Here is an 18,588-nt window from a genome sequence, read left to right as displayed (position 1 = left end):
ATTTCCCCGACCAGGGATCAAACCCGCAACCCCTGCACTGGAAGTGTGGAGTCTTAACCACTGGACTGCCAGGGATGTCCCAAGTTCTTGCATTTTGTTTTTTTAGGTTTTTTTAAAAATTAATTAATTAATTATGTTAATTTTTGGCTGCATTGGGTCTTTGTTGCTGTGCATGAACTTTCTCTAGTTGCGGTTGAGCGGGGGCTACTCTTTGTTGTGGTGCGCAGGCTTCTAATTGCGGTGGCTTCTCTTGTTACAGAGCACGGGCTCTAGGGTCTATGGGCTTCAGTAGTTGTGGCACACGGGCTCAGTAGTTGTGACTCGCGGGCTCTAGAGTGCAGGCTCAGTAGTTGTGGCGCACGGGCTTAGTTGCTCCACGGTATGTGGGATCTTCCCGGACCAGGGCTCGAACCCATGTCTCCTGCGTTGGCAGGAGGATTCTTAACCACTGCGCCACCAGGGAAGCCCTTGCATTTTGAAAATGATTTGTTTTGACTGCTTTGATACTTAAATGACAGATTAACTGGATACAGAATCCTCGTGTCGTACTTAATTTTCTTGCAGACACTTGGGCACTTCTGCTCTGTCTTCCAGCACAGAATGTTTCTCTGGAGAGACTGAGGCCAGCCTGGTTTGTCTCATAGTACGTTTTTGTGTCGGGATATCCTAGTTTACTGGTAGAGGGTGTTGGGGTTTGATTGGAGGGGAATGGAAAATGGCACAAATTCAACTGTAGCTGTAACATTTTATTTCCTTAAAAAACAAAATGATATGAAGCAAATATGCCATGAGTTCAGTATGATTGCTGAGTACAAGAGATTCTGCAATATTATTCTCAGTGGTACAGGGTGTGTTTGAAATAAAATTTTTTAATTAAAAAATATGCCATGTAACTATAAATCAGGAAGAGCTTGTATTCTTTAGTGATCGAGTTCAAAATATATTTAATCGAAAAATCACATATTTGCCTTATTGATCACAGCATTCATTCTTGTTTTCTTTATATGTTGACAACCACTTGTGTAATTCCTGTATTTTCTTTAGTGTCATTCCCTAAGTTTTGAGTAAAAGTACTTTATATTCTAACATCTTGAAGATTATAAAATTCTAGACTTAGGATCTGTAGAGTGGAGGTTAGTGGCAATTGCTACAGAGGCTAGAACTAAATGGGATGTTTGAATAAAATCTGTTAAATGATTTATATATGCTAGTTTGGGACTATTTTGAAGAAATATTCCTCTAAATATACAAAGTAGACTTAAGGTTTAAAATATCGTGATAATTGAAAGAGTTAAGTATTGAGGACTGGCTTTTCTCTCTTTCTGCAGGGCTCTGATAAGTATGTCACAATAAAAGAGAAATCACCTCTATTTTCTTATTTTTATTCATTTTTATTTTTTAGTACTAAGGGATTTTAAATTTGTTTTTCCTCTGTATTCAGGTACATGTCTCGAGTCCACGGTATGCATCCAAAAGAGACCACTCGTCAGCTGAGCTTGGCTGTGAAAGATGGTCTTATTGTGGAAACGCTAACAGTGGGCTGCAAAGGTTCAAAAGCTGGTATCGAACAGGAAGGATATTGGTTGCCAGGCGATGAGATTGTAAGTTTTTTTTATTTTATAAATCTGGAACGTTATTTAAATATAACCCATAGAAATTTATTTTCAGAAGTTTAGTAATATTCACTTCCACAGTTTTTATTAACATTAAGGACTACATTGGTAGGATGGATACTTTCCTTCCTGATTCTTTAGGAGAAAACTTGGAGCCTGCTTTTTCTGTCTAGATTACCTTGAATCTGAAAAATAAAACAAAGGAAAGCCCTTTTAATGTACGCACAATTTAATGGTACTCCTAAGCGTTTTCTTCAGTAAATATTAGTAAAAAATGTTTCGATGAGGATAATGTTGATGCCATCTAGACAGATTTGAAAGGGATATATACTTTTTTGCTTAGGGGCACATATAGAAGTATATTTTTTTAATGTAAAGCTTGGTTTCATGTGTACTGTTTCTGTCTTCCTACCTTATTTGCTTTTGATTTTTCTAATACCTTCATGAAAAGTCTATTTTTGGAAAGCTTTCAAATATAATAAACATTAATTTTTTAGTTCTGAAAGGAATAGATTTAGTAATTAGATATATTGAGAGTGTTTTATCATGAATTCTCTAAAACCTAAAATTATAAAAATGACACAAAAATCTTAAAATTGGTTATTTGTGGAAACATTTCCCCCAAACATTGTCTTTCCCTTTCTGGCTCTAGGCAATTGAGCCAACACACAAACACCCACCTGTTAGGTCTGAGAGCAATAAACTAAGAGCACTGTTTTCTGTGGGGAGCTGGTCCACAGAGGCAGCTATCAGTTATATACTTAGAGAAGCTGTTAGTTTTTTACACTGTTTTTGTTAATTTAATATGTGCCTTGAAAGTTTCTGGAAAAAAAGTTCACGTTTTCCACAAACAGAAAACATGGAAGAAAAAAATGTTTAATTTCATTGGTATCATTTGATTTGTGCACTAGAAGTATTCTTGAAAACTTAGGTGAAAATGTTTATAGGAGTATAATTCTTCTGTAAGCTAATTCTTCTTTAGCTTACAGAAAAGTAAAGCTTTTTGCCAATAAAGAAACTTTGGGTGCCAGGCCATAATAATAATAATAATGTCAAGTGACATAAATCTGTCTACAGCAGACATTTAAAGGAGGGCCATGATTAGCTGATACCTTATTATACACTCAAAATAATCTAGATAATATAAAATTTCTAGTCCCAAAACACTTAGCCATGTACAGATTTAGTACAGAAGGGTATATTGATACTGGGTTGGCCAAAAAGTTTATTTAGATGTTTCTATAACATGTTACAGAAAAAAGCGAACGAACTTTTTGGCCAACCCAATAATTTCTGAGCTGTATATAGTAACTAACCAATAGTAAATGCAACTTAATCCACAGGACTTTGGTTTGTGGATCATGTGTACATTTATTCATAAAAGTGATTTTATTTCTCCTTTTTAGTTTTGTCCTTTTCCATCTGCTTTTTTTCCCCTTCAAGTTGAGGCTTTTTTGTTCAGTTTAATTCAACAAGCAGTTAATGAGTTGTATGTTCACGACTACATTAGGTTCTGTATTCTACTTTTATTTTTGCGTGTTCTTACTGCATATATTTTTATAGCATCCTTTTTCTTTTTTCTAGATGAAATCTTACATGTAAATCAAACAGTGTATACAGATTTTATTAATTCTGGTTGGTTCTTATTCACAAGCATTTTTATACCAAGTATGTGTATATGATTTAACTACAAGTATATTAAAATTATACCTAGTTTATGAAATATGCAACTATTAAAAATACATAGGCAATGTAGTGTAGTTGAAAGAGCTAAGGTCGCCTATGTTACAATTGATGAGAGTTTCAATCCCATCTCAAGTATTTTTTTAGTTGTATGACCTTGAGGAAATTTCTTAACCTCTGATCCTCATTCCTCAGCTGTAACAGGGACACATTAATATAGCTTTCATTTGATTGTTTTGAGGATTAAATGAGATTATTTGTAGAAAGCATATAACTATGTACTCAAAGCAAGTTTTTGACTAGTGAATAAGTATGTTTAAAACAAGAAGTGCCTATATATAGAGTAGCAAAAGCACACAAATTTCTTACTGAACAGCAAGCAAAAATTCCCATCACGTTTTTTTTTACTTTTAACCTGTAACCTCAAACACAAGATTTGTTAAGAGATTTTCCCATAAGATGATGGATCTATATTTAAGGCGCAGATATAAAATGATGAAACTAATTATATGTGTATCTCATGGTTATGGCTGGTGGACCACCTGCCGACCCTGGGGCTGTCTTGTGCTATAGTTTTCATGCCCTAAGAATACTCTAGAAGGACACGTGACTGACATGGGTCACACTTGGCACAGCACAGTCATCTTACAATGGCCAGCTCTGTGTGTTTGTAGGGACTGTGTGGCCTGTGCATGCAGGCTGCTGTGTATCGGGGCCGGTTTTGAACCGCACAGCTTAGGAAGTGCCATCTGCTTCTCAGACATCAGGTACTTGCATGTTTATTCAGCAGATCTCTAGCAGATGGCAGTAAAGCGTCCTGTTCTAACAAAATCAGTCTTAGGGAAGGATCAACTTTCTAATTGGCACAAAGGTACTTTGTGGGCTAGTGACAGCCCTGCATGCTGGCATTTCAGTCTGGGACTCTCCTTTATAGTTTCTCCACTTTGTATATGATATGATTCCTCTAAAAGCTTGAGTTTTTAGATTGAAAGGTGTACGTTATTATTTTTGTTGACTTCCTACTCATTATCAAGAGAAGAAAAAGTCAAGTAGGTATATATGGCCTTGGGAAGGAAAGGGATAGGAGTTTTTGGCTATTCATTTTTAAACCTTTATTCAAAGTTACAAAGATTCTTTACTCAGCAAGTCATTTGAAAAATGGTAGTAAAGCTCTTCTTCTTTTCCTTCTATAGCCTCTAAAAATAGTAGCTATAGCTCAGAGGTGGGGGAAAAGTTTTCCTCTTGATAAGTCCCACAAGTTATATCCCTCGAGATACCTTGTATTAGCAAAGAGGCTGGAATCCTCTTGTATTCACGGCCATGATTATGTTGAGAAAGAGAAGGTAGGCAAGAGTGTCATTTCTTTAGGCCACTCAACTATCATTGAGCAAAGAGTCTGTTGTGTCATGTTTTTATTCCGCCTTGCTACCTTTTTTTGAATGCTTATTTTTAAAAACTTGATGCAATTGAAAAATACGCATATCTTGAACAATATTTTTATTAAACCCAGCTCTCATGTAATAAAAGCCTAACTCTAAGACTATTTCAGGATATAATTATATATAACCGTTTAAGAGGAAGCCTGTGTAAGTCAAAGAGTAGCCTCCATTGTACTGAGACTCTTTCTGCTAGGAATGGAATGATTTTTAGACATTTTGAGATGCTGATATTAACCACCATTTGTATCTCTATTGAAGTGATAATTTATTTGGAGAAACTATGATAAAATTCAGCAATAGACAAGCATCTTCACGGTGATATTTTAAATATGTCCATTTGAGATAGTAGAATGAAAAACATAATTATTAAAAATGAGGCCTCTCTCAATTTTAAATGGTTAGCTTAAATATTAGCAGAATTAAACAAGTAAAAGTATATGTACCAACCAATTTTTAAAACGACAAGCTTGCTGAACCTGGGCAACACTTGTAAGTTTTCTATGGTAGTCCTTAATTTCCAGATTTCTGTCATTAAGATTCACTCATGATCTGAATAATTCTTTTAGAGATCGTTTTTAAAGCTTTTGAAATTATATTGGTAAAAGGCCACTAGACCTGGGCACAGTGTGAAACTGTTGTGTTATATCAAGGCTTGTTTCTTTTGATTTTTCAATTTTTAAAGAAAGACTACATGTTTCCATAGATTGCTTCATCATCTGCTTGCTCTAAACTAATGTACATGGATGGTTACATTCAATCCATATTCGATCAAGATATTTCACATCCTCTATTCTAACAACTTGAGAAATATATTTCTTGGGCAGAATTTTACCATTGCTCAGCTGAGTTGAGTTTGGTATTTAGCTCCCTTTGTAATAAATACAAGTTAATTTCTTATGAGTTAAACTCTTAACCCACTAAAGATAGAAAGGTCTTATAAAAATATTTAATGTAATACAGGCATACCTCGTTTTATTGTGATTTGGCTTATTGTGCTTTTTTTTACAAATTGAAGGTTTGTGGCAACCCTGCGTTGTCAGGTGATGGTTAGCATTTTTAGCAATAAAGTATTTTTAAATTAATGTCTGTACATTTTTTTAGACATAATGTTATTGCACACTTAATAGACTGCAGTATAGTGTAAACACAACTTTTATGTCACTGAGAAACCAAAAAAATTCGTGTGACTCACCTTCTTGCAATAATAGCTTTATTGCGGTGGTCTGGAACTGAACCCGCAGTATCTCCGAGGTGTGCCTGTATAAGTACAGTAGGGCCGGTGACCTTGATTTATGGATCATTTGCAGAGAAAACATATCAAACGTGTGTTTTAATATTGAGGCAGTTGATATTATTTATTTGGTGACTCCCAACTTGATTCATGGTCCCTGGCACAAAGCTATGACTCTCCCTATAATTTGACAGATACTTTTTATCTGACATTAAATAATTTGGTCACCAGTGTAGAGGATAACTTAGAAGTGTAAAAAGGTGATGTTTGCTATGAGACTACTTCTCTCTTTACTTACCTGCCAGATCTGGACTCAGGGTCTCATTTCTTCTTGCGTGGTTAATGCCAGTCCAAAAATAAAGTATCAGCTTAGGAACCACAGCTTACATTTTCAGTTAAAGTCCTTCCACCAGGTTCGAGAGCAACTGCAGACATGAGCTCAGGTCTTGGCTGGTCAGCCCTGCTTCAGCTTCAGTACTTTTTACATAATCCAGTTTGTTCTGCTGATAAGCAGGACCTCATGCTAGTTTTTATGTAGGTCTTTAGTTAAGGTTTGATACCTTTTAAGAAGCATCATTAATGAGAATACAAATTTTATGGTTTCTTGAAGAGATTAACATGTTATGTTGGGGATAAGTGGATTTAGTTTTAGTTTACCGAGGGACAAGATAGGCACTTCTTTCCATCTTCATCTGCTTCTCCTGATTCAAAAGGACCAGTCTAAAAGAAACTAAGGTTTATATACCTCTTAAAACTTGGCTAAAAGCTCACATCTTTTGTATAAGAGGTAGGATTGGATTTATGTCTTATTCTTCAGAAATCACACCATTAAACAGCCCTGTCCAGAAGTGTTCTCTTGCTTTGTTCTTGGAAAAATATTGAGAGGCCTGCAAACAGCTTGACTTTCCTAGCCCACTTCATAAATATAGCTCAGTGAAGTAAGATTTTTTTTAAAAGTTTATATCTTTGCATTTTTCTTGTTATAATTATAGTTGTCATAAATTAATCAGTCATATGTTTTAAATACCCTAAGTCCAAAACTTCATATCCCTTGGATTCTGTTAATTTTTTTAATGTGAAATATATTTTATTATATTTATGTTAATTATGTGCAGAACTACACATTTCTTCCAAAGGTCGTTACCTGCATCAGATACAAAAATATAAACAATTGTTTATTTACTAAGTAAAGTATTAAGTAGTAAGTGAAGTATTGGTGATTATTAATTAGAAAACAGTTATACTATGGTTCTATGTGCAAAACTGTAATGTACTTAGACGTTATTCTTGCTTTGGTGAAGAATTTCCATTTTATTCAATAGAATATTTTGGGTCACGCTATCCTGTTATACTCTTTTCACCTTGTGTGTGTGTGTATGAGAGTTCTGTCTTCTTTTGCCCTCTTTCTAAATTTTATTTCACTAAGCAATGTTTTAATATTTTAATTAAAAATAATATTTAAAATTACTGCAAATATTTAACCATAAAATTCTTACCTCTCAATGATGAACTGAATTTATTAACAGAATTAAACTAAACTTAGAATTGTATAGAATTAATTAATTTTACATTGTATCTTTGTTAAAATACCACATGAAACACATATTTGATGATGTAAGATTTATCTGCTCATTATGTAGGAATAGGGAATTAATTTAAAAGCTGAACTCTCTTTTGAATATGAGGGTAGATAGTTTGGGAGACCCTGTCCAGACACAGTTCTCCCACTGAGCCCTCTTGCTTCAGCGTCTTCTCTAACGCCAAGTTAACAGTGTTTTTGCTCCATCTTGCTTACAGAGTCAGCTGTCTTAATAAACTTAAGGTCCTGAAGAAGAAATTCACGTGTATAATTGAAAGTGTCACATCATTTTGTGACTTGTCAATTCCTGTTTTGTGCTCTATAGCAAATAGATCATCTTAATAACACCAGCTAACAGTTTAACGAGCATTGTAACTCGTTTGATTCTTACAAAAACCCTATAAGCTGGGATTTGAGCCGGTCTGGCTCCAGAGTCTTAACTGAATGCTATAAATGGTGACAGAGACGTAGATCAGCAGGCTGCCTCTTGGTGGTGGAATGTTTTCTACTAGGTTCTGAAGACAGCCTGTATAAACTTCACACTGTGGTGAATTATCAAGTTTACCACATTTACATTCATCACTCCTGATTTTTTAAAAAAAGTCCAGTTTGAACCAGTTTCGGATCAATAAGACATACATTCATGATCTTGTGCAAATTTATAATGACGCTGAATTTGTTAGTAAAATGTTTTTCTAACATCTTTATAGGTTTCATGGCACATGAATTCCTATAGATTTTCTCTATGTCCATTTTGTAGCTTTTGTGGTAGTGTAAAAGTTTCCTCTTAAACTAGTGATGATTCTTGAGTTTGCATGCTACTGTCTTTTCATTAATGATTAGCACATTGATAGATTATCAATTGATATCATCTGCAAAATAATATGTCGTAAAGCAAATAATAAACAGTTTGACCATGTACAAAATCCCTTTAGCTCTGTGTATTGCCTGATATTGAGCAAAGTTATAGTAGAGAGACCAAGATTATTTTGTTTTTATTTTGAAAGGCCTACAGTATGCAGCCTTTCTCCAGGACAGCAACCCCAAACAAGGTGAACTAATTTTGCACTATGTTATTTTACTTTAATTCTGCTTTTTTAAAAATTAAATTTCTCTTTCTTTAGGCTAGCTTAGTTAACTCTTGCTAGAATTGTTCATTAAAACCATACTATCTTTACATTGCTTCTAGTTTTGGATTTTGTGCTCATAGGTTTGCTTTTTAAAAACTTTCTTGTATTGAAGTGGCATTTCACATATTATGATGTTGATCAGACTGAATGTAGAGTAGTTGCTGATTTCTGGTGAAATCCAGTGAAAATGCAAGCTTAGCTTTTTGGCATACATTATTGAGTATTAGTCAAAAGCACTGTATAAATGAATTCTGTTTACTAAAAGACAAAGCGTAGGCAACTCTACCTATAATAAACATGCTTATATCGTTTATACCTCAGAAAAATGTTTCCTGGATTCAGAATGTAGTAACTTTTGAACTTGACTTTTGCATGTTTTGTATATTCTAAACAGCTATTGCAGTGATTAGAAGAATGAACAGCACATACATTCCCAGCTCATACTTTCTTTTATATCAGATAAGAGTTAGTTGTATGCCATTATATAAACATATATCCAAATGTTTCTCTACTTTTACTTCATTTGAATTACACTTTCATTTCTATAATTTTTATGAAAAACTAGGTCTAGAATTAAACACCCCATTGAAGAAAGATCCGTTTTCATCCTCGTTTCATAGGTGGATGGGAGAAGGTAGGGATAGACGAAGGTAGGAGGTGATATGGGGAGGCTGGAGCTATGGACCAAACTTGTGTTCTCTTGCTTCCTTTTCTTAGTTAACCTAGTAACTATCATTTTGAGAATCACAGGAAGATGAATTAATGTAAAAAAATTCAAATGATGAAGAATGGCAGTTTCTTTTGTTAATAATGAGTATATATAAGCCACGAAAATCCTTTAAGATGTTTCTGAACAGATACGAGGAAAATATTCTGAAATCCTTTGTTTTAAACTTGGGAAGAGTTAATTAAAAAAAAATCTTATCTCCATTGAAACCTAGATCATCAATGATTTTTTGATACAGACATTGAAAGAGCTAAAATGCAGCTTACTTATGAGCTCTGTGAAAGGGGTACACCAATGATTGTTATTTTAGTACAGCCAGGCACCACAACTTACTGTGTCTCTGTGGCATCACTGTGTCAAACTTTTTGGGGGAGATTTTTTCCTACCATGCACAGATTAGGGTTTTCTGTCAAATCAGTATCTTACGATTTTTTAAGCAGTCTGACTGAAATTATTCCTCCATAGTAAATCTCCAGAGTTTATACATCTGCAGCAAATAACTAAAAATGGTCATGCTTTTTTCTTTATTACTTTGGTTGATAAAGACCGCCAATTTCTTACTAAAAAGCAAACCAAAAAGTTTACATTTTTGTAGAACTTACTAATGTACTTTAGCCATGACTCTGAATGTAGATTGGAAGGTGTGAATTTCAGAACAGTAGCAACTCCCTTCACTTTTGAAGGAGAGAGACGTAGCCTTCTCATATGGTCAAGCAGTAATACATTTGAACCTTAGGTGCCAGTGAGTCAGTGCTTACTAGACAAGTGCTCTATCGAAGCCAATTTATTGGGGGAGTTATTGATGTAAGAGGGAATGAAAAAGCTGCTCTCTCCCAGAAGCAGAGTAGACAGTGATTTATAAAAAGAAAAATGATGGCAGAATCCAAGTTTGAAATTTCAAGATCCCCATTGGGAAGTGGCCTTGATAACACTAAATGTGGGTTTAACCCTTATTCATGTAACTACCACATCTACAAAAGAAGGTTGAGAATTAATCCATCACTCTTAACAGGGGTATTTTTTGATAAAAGCTAAGAGTGATATTTATGAAGAATGAATTCCAAATTAAGGGAGCTTACACTATTCTCCTGTTTGTGTTTAAATGGTACTGGCTGTACAAAAAAAAAGAGTGTAACAAAAAAGAAAATGTTGAAGAAACCTGTATACCTGCAGTTATGGTCTTTTATTTCCAGGAATAGTCCCAATAAGAAAATAAGCCTGCTTCCTTTTTTGTTTTTTTTTTGTGGTAATGTCCTTTGGAGAATGTGATTAAACCTTTAGTTTCACATTTTCAATTTATTTTTCCAAATTCAACAGACCCTGAAAATTTGACAACCTATCAGAACATGGACATTCTGATTAATGGTTATTTTCAATAAAGCATCCAATACCATGGATGAGAAGATAAGAATAGTGAGCATCACCATTTATTACTATTCTCTCTGTTCCCAAAGTATGCTAAGTACTTAGTATATTTTTAAAAAATCAGAACAAAACAGAGGTTTGTTTATTTGAAATACTAAGTTATAGATCTTGCTTTGGGGTATTCCATTTACTGAAGAAATTATCCCATAGACTATATAAAAACGAAAGATAATGTTAGAACTGGGATTGGCTTTGGACTTATTTCATTTTGGACTGGTTTTGTTATCAGATCACCTTAAGATATTTCTGAATATTAATATGTTTAGGAGAGAATTAAAAATTTAAAGAAGCGAATTTCTAGGTATTTTTTCCCTCTTGTTTTAACACAGTAAATGTCTAAAATTGTTTATAATGCCTAACTTCTGATGGACTTTAGTTTCAATTTTGTTCTTAGTCATTGCAGATATTGACAAAATGTCATACGAAACTATTTTGTATTTTTTGTAGGACTGGGAAACAGAAAATCATGACTGGTATTGTTTTGAATGCCATTTGCCTGGAGAGGTGTTGATATGTGACCTGTGTTTTCGTGTGTATCATTCCAAGTGTTTGTCTGATGAGTACAGGCTTAGAGACAGCAGTAGTCACTGGCAGTGCCCAGTTTGCAGGGTGAGTACCTATGAGCTTTAATGTGCTGGTCAGAGGGGTGGAATTCATTAATAATAGCTGCACCAAGATATCCCAGGTGGTCTTGCCAGGTTAATGGATAAAGTACTGGAGGGTGGGGGTTATCTACTGCAATGTTGGTTAATGAACATAGAACAATCATAAATGAATATCACAGGACACATATTCAGGGTATGGATTTTAGAAAGTTTCAATCATGTAAAAATATACTCTTTTCTCTTACTTTACAATTCCCTCTGGATTGTGTGACTCTTTAATGGATAGCCTTTAGGAATCAAGAACCACTCTCCCATCCCAAGGTCTGTTCAGTCAGTCCTCTCTGCTTAGAAAACACAGGTAGCAAAAGGCACATTGTTGGAAACGTTCTGTATCTACTTCCCATTTTATATCCATGTAATGTGGCCTTTATTTTTTGTCATATCATGGGTTAGTTTATTTCTTTTATTTGGAGGGTGGAGGGATGGAACAGTTGTATATAAAGAATTCTACAAAATGAAATAGTCTGGTAGGTAAAATAGGTACTTCCCACAATTATTTTCATTCATATTATTTCCCCATTGAAAAGTATACATGGCTGTGCTTGTTGGTTGCAGATGTGGTATGTGTGTATATGAGTGATGTGAGATGCCTAAACACTACATTATGTATGGCATTGATGGTGATCAGTAAAGAATTATTTGATTGGAACTTCTATTGTTTTGTACTTAAAATTGTTAAGATACTTACTTGGAACCATGCAAATTGCCCAGATTACTCATGAGTCCTGTTGGTGAATGTGTTTTATAATACTCATTTATTCGTCCAAAAAAAGTTTTGTCTTTATCTCCTCTTTGGTATCAGCTAAAAATTTCCTGGCTCATTTGCCAGCACGACGAGCAAAGTACAGTGTTCATTCTAGTCTTCCCTTAGTGTCTGTGGCTTTGTATTACCTTGGTATGTTTCTTAACAGCACTGCTGTACATATTCAGTAGGCAGAAAAAAAAAAAAAGACCATAGAGATTGCATTTTAAAAAATGTGTAATGATGACTTGTAATCAAATGCCTAAATGCTAGGTAAGTCGTGATAAATCCCTAGGTCTGAATAAATCAGTGTCAGGCCTCAAGGTATAGACCTCCTCTTTGAGGTCTGCAAGAATTATAATGGCTACAAGAAATCAGTGTTATTGGTCGTGTGGGAACTGCATTAATACTCATAATTTACTCTCATGGATTTGTGTTTTACCAGTAAATATATCCTGGTTTTTGGTAACAATTTACACTAGAGGAAGTAAAGAATTAATGAGATCTGAAGAACAAAAGCATTAATGTAGTGAAAATATAAAAGAGGTGTGGTCACTGATCAAATAATAGGGACTCAGGGACTTAGGAAATACAATTCTGGACACACCTGTGTCTTTATAGCCATAGCTTTTTAATATCTAATATTTAGTTCATATTCTCATAGTAAAGAATTTAAACAAAAACACTGGGATTTTTGAGGTTGGGTTAAACGTGATGGTAGATGTTTTATATTCCTTACATGAAGAATGAAAGCTGAACATTTATACCTTTGAAGAAAATGTGTAATACTTTCTCCATCAGAATTCTCTATCAAGTAGTCAGATTCCATTTTCTAAATGTGTTTGCTCTACTCTTTACTGATAAGATGAAAAATTTTAAATTTCAGTGAGTTGCTGGCTCACACAGAAAAGTGATAGCCAAAGTAGAACTTAGCCAATCCCATCCTGCCTTTCTCTTCTTTCCTTTGGTTTTCTTTTTGTCTTTGTCAGGCTAGATATTTTCACATTGTGATATAATTATGCTTACTGAAATGATGCTGTGAGTCAATAAAAAATTGTGATTCACATATTCCTTTCATAGACCGTGAGCTACTCTTTCGTTAGACTCAAAAAGCCTGTGTCTGGGTTGGGGATGGTGAGTTTTAGCTTGAGCTTTAAAAATTCCAAAGAGAGAGTTATTTCTATGTTAGATCTGTTCTATTTTTTAAATTGTTATGTTCAAGAAAAGGATAAGTGCTAACAGTTTCTTTCCTGAGAAAAGGGATAATAATAACCTTGAGATTCTAAGAGAATTTTAAATATCTTTTTTGGTTGGTTTTGGGTTAATTTATTTTTTTAAACGATGTGTCAAGACTTCCAGTAAAGCTGTTTTTAATAATCTAACGTGAGAGTGACTGACCAGATTTAAATATTCTTGGACTAAGAGAACTAAGTCTATAGACCGAAACTTAAAAATTATGGTTCCAAGTCAGCATAATGACTTCTCTACTTTTCTTTGAAATTAATGTTTGGAAAGAATATATATTAATTAGATTTACTAATGAGGAATTTTGAAGATAAGATGCGAGGGCCAAATTTCAGTACAGGATAGAAGCCAATCACTGCTATATAAAATTGAAGATGAAAACATTTTTAATACTTAATAGTGGTCAGAAGACTTGTTTTTATATAACCTCTGTCCCTTACAGCATTGAATAGGTTACCTCTCACCCAGCTGTGAGCTGTTACCAGATTCACTTCAGCTCAAGTAACTTTATATCATATATCTGATGAATTCCAAAATATCTTAAGAAGGCAATGATGGGAATTTTTCTCAATTTAGAATAGTTTTTTCAGTTTTCATAATAAATCTCAAGAATCTCAGAACCCTGAAGATATTTCTTTGGAATGTATGCCTTTCTAAACAATAATTAAACTATTGTTTTACAAGTACAGTAGATTGTTATTGAAATAGAGCCTATGAATATCAGATTAGCATTTTGCTTTGAAAAAAGTTCAAGTAATGTCCTGTTTCACACTCCTGTTACTGAGAACTCTTATTAATTGAAAATAAAAAAGAATTTTAAATTACTTTTTTAAAAGTTTACTGTAAAAAAAAATTCAAATAATTTAGAGGAGGATAAAGCAAAAAAATAAAATTCCCAGAAATGCAACTGCACCATAGGTGAATGTGCTCACAGACCTCTCTGTGCGCACATGCACATCCATTTGTATCCATCTGTGTAACTGGATGGATTGATGGCTTACATGCACTGCTGGATCATAGCCAGTTTGCTTCCTCAGCAATGTCCCAGACATCTTTTTTCTACAGTGTGAAAGGGCTTCCCTGATGCACATTTATGTTGTTTCCGTGTGCTGTCTGACAAGCAACACTGCACTGAAACTCACCTGTCAGGGTGGGCGGGGGATGGGACACCAGTACCACCGTGTTTGGGATCGTGCCCCCCTTACACCTGGAAGAGCAGTCTGCTCATAATAATTTATTTCTGTATGAAACTGAAGTTTATATTTTGTTATATTTAGATATATTTGAATTTTATATTCCTGAAATAGCCATGAATTTTCCAGAAAAAAGAGAAAACCATAACTTTTAAGTGAAAATTGCTTTAGAGATTTTATTTGCCTAAAGGATATATCTTCTAAACAAAATGTAGTCAATTATATTTTTAAAAAAGAGAATTAATTTACATATGTCTACCTAATTCTGTTTGATTGCCTTCACAGGATAAATTCATTGAAGTGGAATTCTTAAAGGATAGGCACATTTCAGTTTGTGATTAAAAGAATCACCAAGTTGTCCTTCAGAAGATTATACCCATTTATACCAACATTGAAAGTATTCTCCAACTTTTTGTTACCAATTTGATAGGCTCCAAATGGATATCTCATTTTAATATTCCTTCATTTTCATTTATATGGTTTGCAGGTTACAGTCATTTTTTCCTTGATGCCGTAATTGCAGAAGGCAGGCCTGTGTGTGTGCGCACAAGACTGTGTGTGTGTGCGTGTGTGCCTGTGAGCATACGTGTATGCAGTGTATGTCTGTGTGTGAATGTGTGTGTGTATGCATGTCAGAGTTGTGTGTATGCATTTGTGTGTCGTGTGTGTGCAGCTATGCATGTACATGTATGTGTGTGTGCGTGCATGCACGCACTGCACACTTGCTGGCCTCCAACCCTGCTGGTAGACATCATGGTACTGTTTGAATGATATCTACTCGGGCTTTTTAATACATGGGCAAGGTGACATCTTACAGGAAACCCTAAGACCACCCCCCAGGTTGGTGCCATGTTGCCTTTTAGATCATAGCTATCTGGTAGATCTTTCTATGGGCATGGAAGTGTTCTCTCTGTGCTGTCCGGCAGGAGCCACTGGGCATGTGTCTGTTGAGTACTTGAATGTGGCTTGGAGACCCAGGAACTGGATTTCAGTTTGGCACATGTGGCTTATGGCTACTTACTGTATTAGTGCAGTGTTATAACTGCATATCTAAATGCCTGTAGTACTCCAAAAGAAACATTTTGGTATAAAATGTCAGCCTCATGAGTGGCCTGGCATTTGTTCTCCCCATCAAGCCATAGTTACGACTTGGAAGAATTCTAAAGGAAGGTTATAAACCAGCTTGCGCCCTGCCGCCCCTCCTCTGCGCAGCAGATCGTACAGCAAGCACTGCATTGTGGCTGTGTAAGTTACAGTGTGGTGTAATGTAATGTATAGTGCACAGATCAATGGCTACAATATTTGATAGTGCTGTGTTTGCTATTAAGCCGGTACTTCCCAAAAATCAGATCAACTGCAGGGGAAACTGTATAGCAAAACAGAATAGTTGGCACTTTCCAGGCTAACAATTCTGAGACAATAGTATTTTGAAAGGTCCCTATTTCCTCCATCCTCTTGTAATACGTTCATGTTCCTTACATAAATGAATTTTGTTTTTATAACTTTAAGGAGTTGTAGATTCATGTTACTGCTTTCAAATTCAGATAAATGAAAATTTTATGTTAGGACTAAAATCTGTCATTAGGGAGCAGAATGGAGGGCTCTGAACTGTGCTCCCATGGAAAGTACTAGAATGGGAAGTCTGCAGTGACCTCCTTGCCTCCTTTTCCATATTTGGTCCACTGTGCTGCTCCAGTGAAATCCATCCAAAGATTTTTTTTTTTTTTATTGAGGTATAGTTGACATACATATTATGTGTTTCAGGTGTACAACGTAGTGATTCACAATTTTTAGAAGTTATATTCCATTTAGTTATTATAAATATTGGCTATATTTCCTGTGTTGTACTAAATATCCTTGTAGCTTATTTATTTTATGCATTGTAGTTTGTACCTCTTATTCCCTTACCCATATCTTAGGCTTTTATAATTGTCTTATAATATAAAAATGTTGTATTACTATTTATATCCTTAACATCTTTGATTCACTTTACATCCCATTTATGATGCACTTGTCGTGACTTACATATGAAGGGATCAACTTAAGTCACAAAAGAAAAAATACCATTCAAAGTATTGGATAGGGGATATATTATTCCAGTATGTCTTTAAAACTATAAAATACTCATCTGCCCACAAATGTTTCATATGGTATTTTTCTCTGTTTAAGGGTCACAAACTTTAAAATTTGTGTTAATGTACAAATGTATGGTGAATCAACTTAGCCTACTAATAAAATACAGAAACACAAGAAAATGTAGATACGAAAATGAAGAAGAATTTATATGGGAGAATTTTACTTATTTAAGAATACTTTGGTTCTACATCTAATCCGCAAAGCTCTCCCAAATTTGCAGAGCCTGAGTCTCTGATGCTTGACTAGTAGGCCATCTAAGGAGATCCGAGGAAGGGAGCTACACTAGTAAGAATTATTCCTAAAATCTCCCTACTACTGCAGCTTCTCCTTAAAATATTTAGAATGAAGATGTCTATTTTACAGGCAACTTAATAGATATATACAGAAAGAAGTCTATAGAAAGCATTTAAAATTAACTTTTAGATTGGATGTTAATCCCCAGGTACTATATATTTTTTTCACATGGGGTAGAGTATACTCGGTAGACAGCTACTGAAAACAAGGGAATTTAACTGTTTACTAAAACTAAACCAAGACTGAGTTGCTATTTAGGAGGTCACCATGGGTACGTACTGACTTGTCACTGTTAACTTAGTTCTGGGTAAGTTATATTTGAGTCATTTGTACTGTGACTCCTGATGAAAGCTATTTCTTGAAACTGGAGATAGAAATTTACTTCTGAATTCATTTTTCATTCTTTTGGGTATGTAGGCAGTATAGTTTTTTTAAATCTCAAAATTAAGGAGAATTCTCATTTAATGTTCAGAGTGAAACAGGACAAAATGTGAAACGAAAATATTTTGAACGTATATTCTTTACTCTGTGTATCTACTGTGAAACTGTATTCTTGCTTTCTGATTAGTCTTCCTTTTTTAATGTGGGAAGTTTATTAATATTTTCACCCTGAAAGTAAGTACTTTTACCTTCAAGATACATATTATCAATTCTGGAGTAGAGATTTGATTTTTAAATAAAATAGAAGAAGCGTTTTTTAAAAATGTAGACAATCATAGTATTAAAAGCTACGAATGAACATTAATCAAATTTTTTTTACAATTTTTAAAGACAATGGGGTCTTATTTTTATACTCACAAAAGTAGAAAATTAATTTTTAAGAAGATCTTTGTCTGAACCAATTACTTTGTAAGGCAGTTTTGGTATTCATTCCTGGCTTTACTAGAGGAAAAAGTAATGGGAACATTGATAAAGGATTTTTTTTTTGCGGTACGTGGGCCTCTCACTGTTGTGGTCTCTCCCGTTGCGGAGCACAGGCTCCAGATCTGCAGGCTCAGCGGCCATGGCTCACGGGCCCAGCCGCTCCGCAGCATGTGGGATCTTCCTGGACCAGGGCACGAACCTATGTCCCCTGCATCGGCAGGCGGACTCTCAACCACTGCGCCACCAGAGAAGCCCTGATAAAGGATTTTTAAAATTGGATCTAGGATATAAAATTGTAAAATCTCATGTATTGTTATATAAGCTCTTTATAAAACTACCTGGAGCCAAGCAAGAAAGAAAAAATCCATACTTTCTACATTGCCTCCCCATGATGAATTTAACAAGTTACAGTCAGAAGGTGTTGGATGTGAGTGTGAAATGTTTGGGGTGTATTTTGTCCTTGAGATGTATCTTTTTAGTGGCTTTTAAAAAATGTTAATTGAGCTTTATCTTTTATTTTTAGCTATAAGGGATTAAAGAGATAATAGTTGGACTGGTTCCTACATCAAGATGGTTACAACTTAATCTAGATAAGTGTTCCCAGTATTGATGTACTGAAAAT

At 34.7% G+C, this 18,588-nt stretch overlaps 1 protein-coding gene across 13 annotated transcripts in view; it reads left to right on the top strand.

Annotated features, from left to right (window-relative positions):
- Nucleotides 1–18,588, top strand: part of ZMYND11 (zinc finger MYND-type containing 11) — a 137,972-nt gene that overhangs the window by 80,632 nt on the left and 38,752 nt on the right. For 7 of the 13 annotated variants that reach the window (XM_060005267.1, XM_060005270.1, XM_060005264.1 and 4 more), the window contains exons 3-5: nucleotides 1,442–1,601; nucleotides 8,553–8,597; nucleotides 11,275–11,436. The exons of 1 other annotated variant lie outside the window; for it this stretch is intronic. In XM_060005267.1, the coding sequence (XP_059861250.1) occupies nucleotides 1,442–1,601; nucleotides 8,553–8,597; nucleotides 11,275–11,436 (367 nt within the window). Of the gene's footprint in view, nucleotides 1–1,441; nucleotides 1,602–8,552; nucleotides 8,598–10,715; nucleotides 10,816–11,274; nucleotides 11,437–18,588 lie in introns of those variants that run through there. 5 more of the 13 variants (XM_060005273.1, XM_060005269.1, XM_060005276.1 and 2 more) reach the window with 3 other exon arrangements.

This window comes from Delphinus delphis, chromosome 2 (assembly GCF_949987515.2).
Source record: "Delphinus delphis chromosome 2, mDelDel1.2, whole genome shotgun sequence".
Lineage (NCBI taxonomy): Eukaryota > Metazoa > Chordata > Mammalia > Artiodactyla > Delphinidae > Delphinus > Delphinus delphis.
The sequence above is the reverse complement of the archived record's forward strand: the minus strand, read 5'-3'. Positions and strand labels throughout refer to the sequence as shown.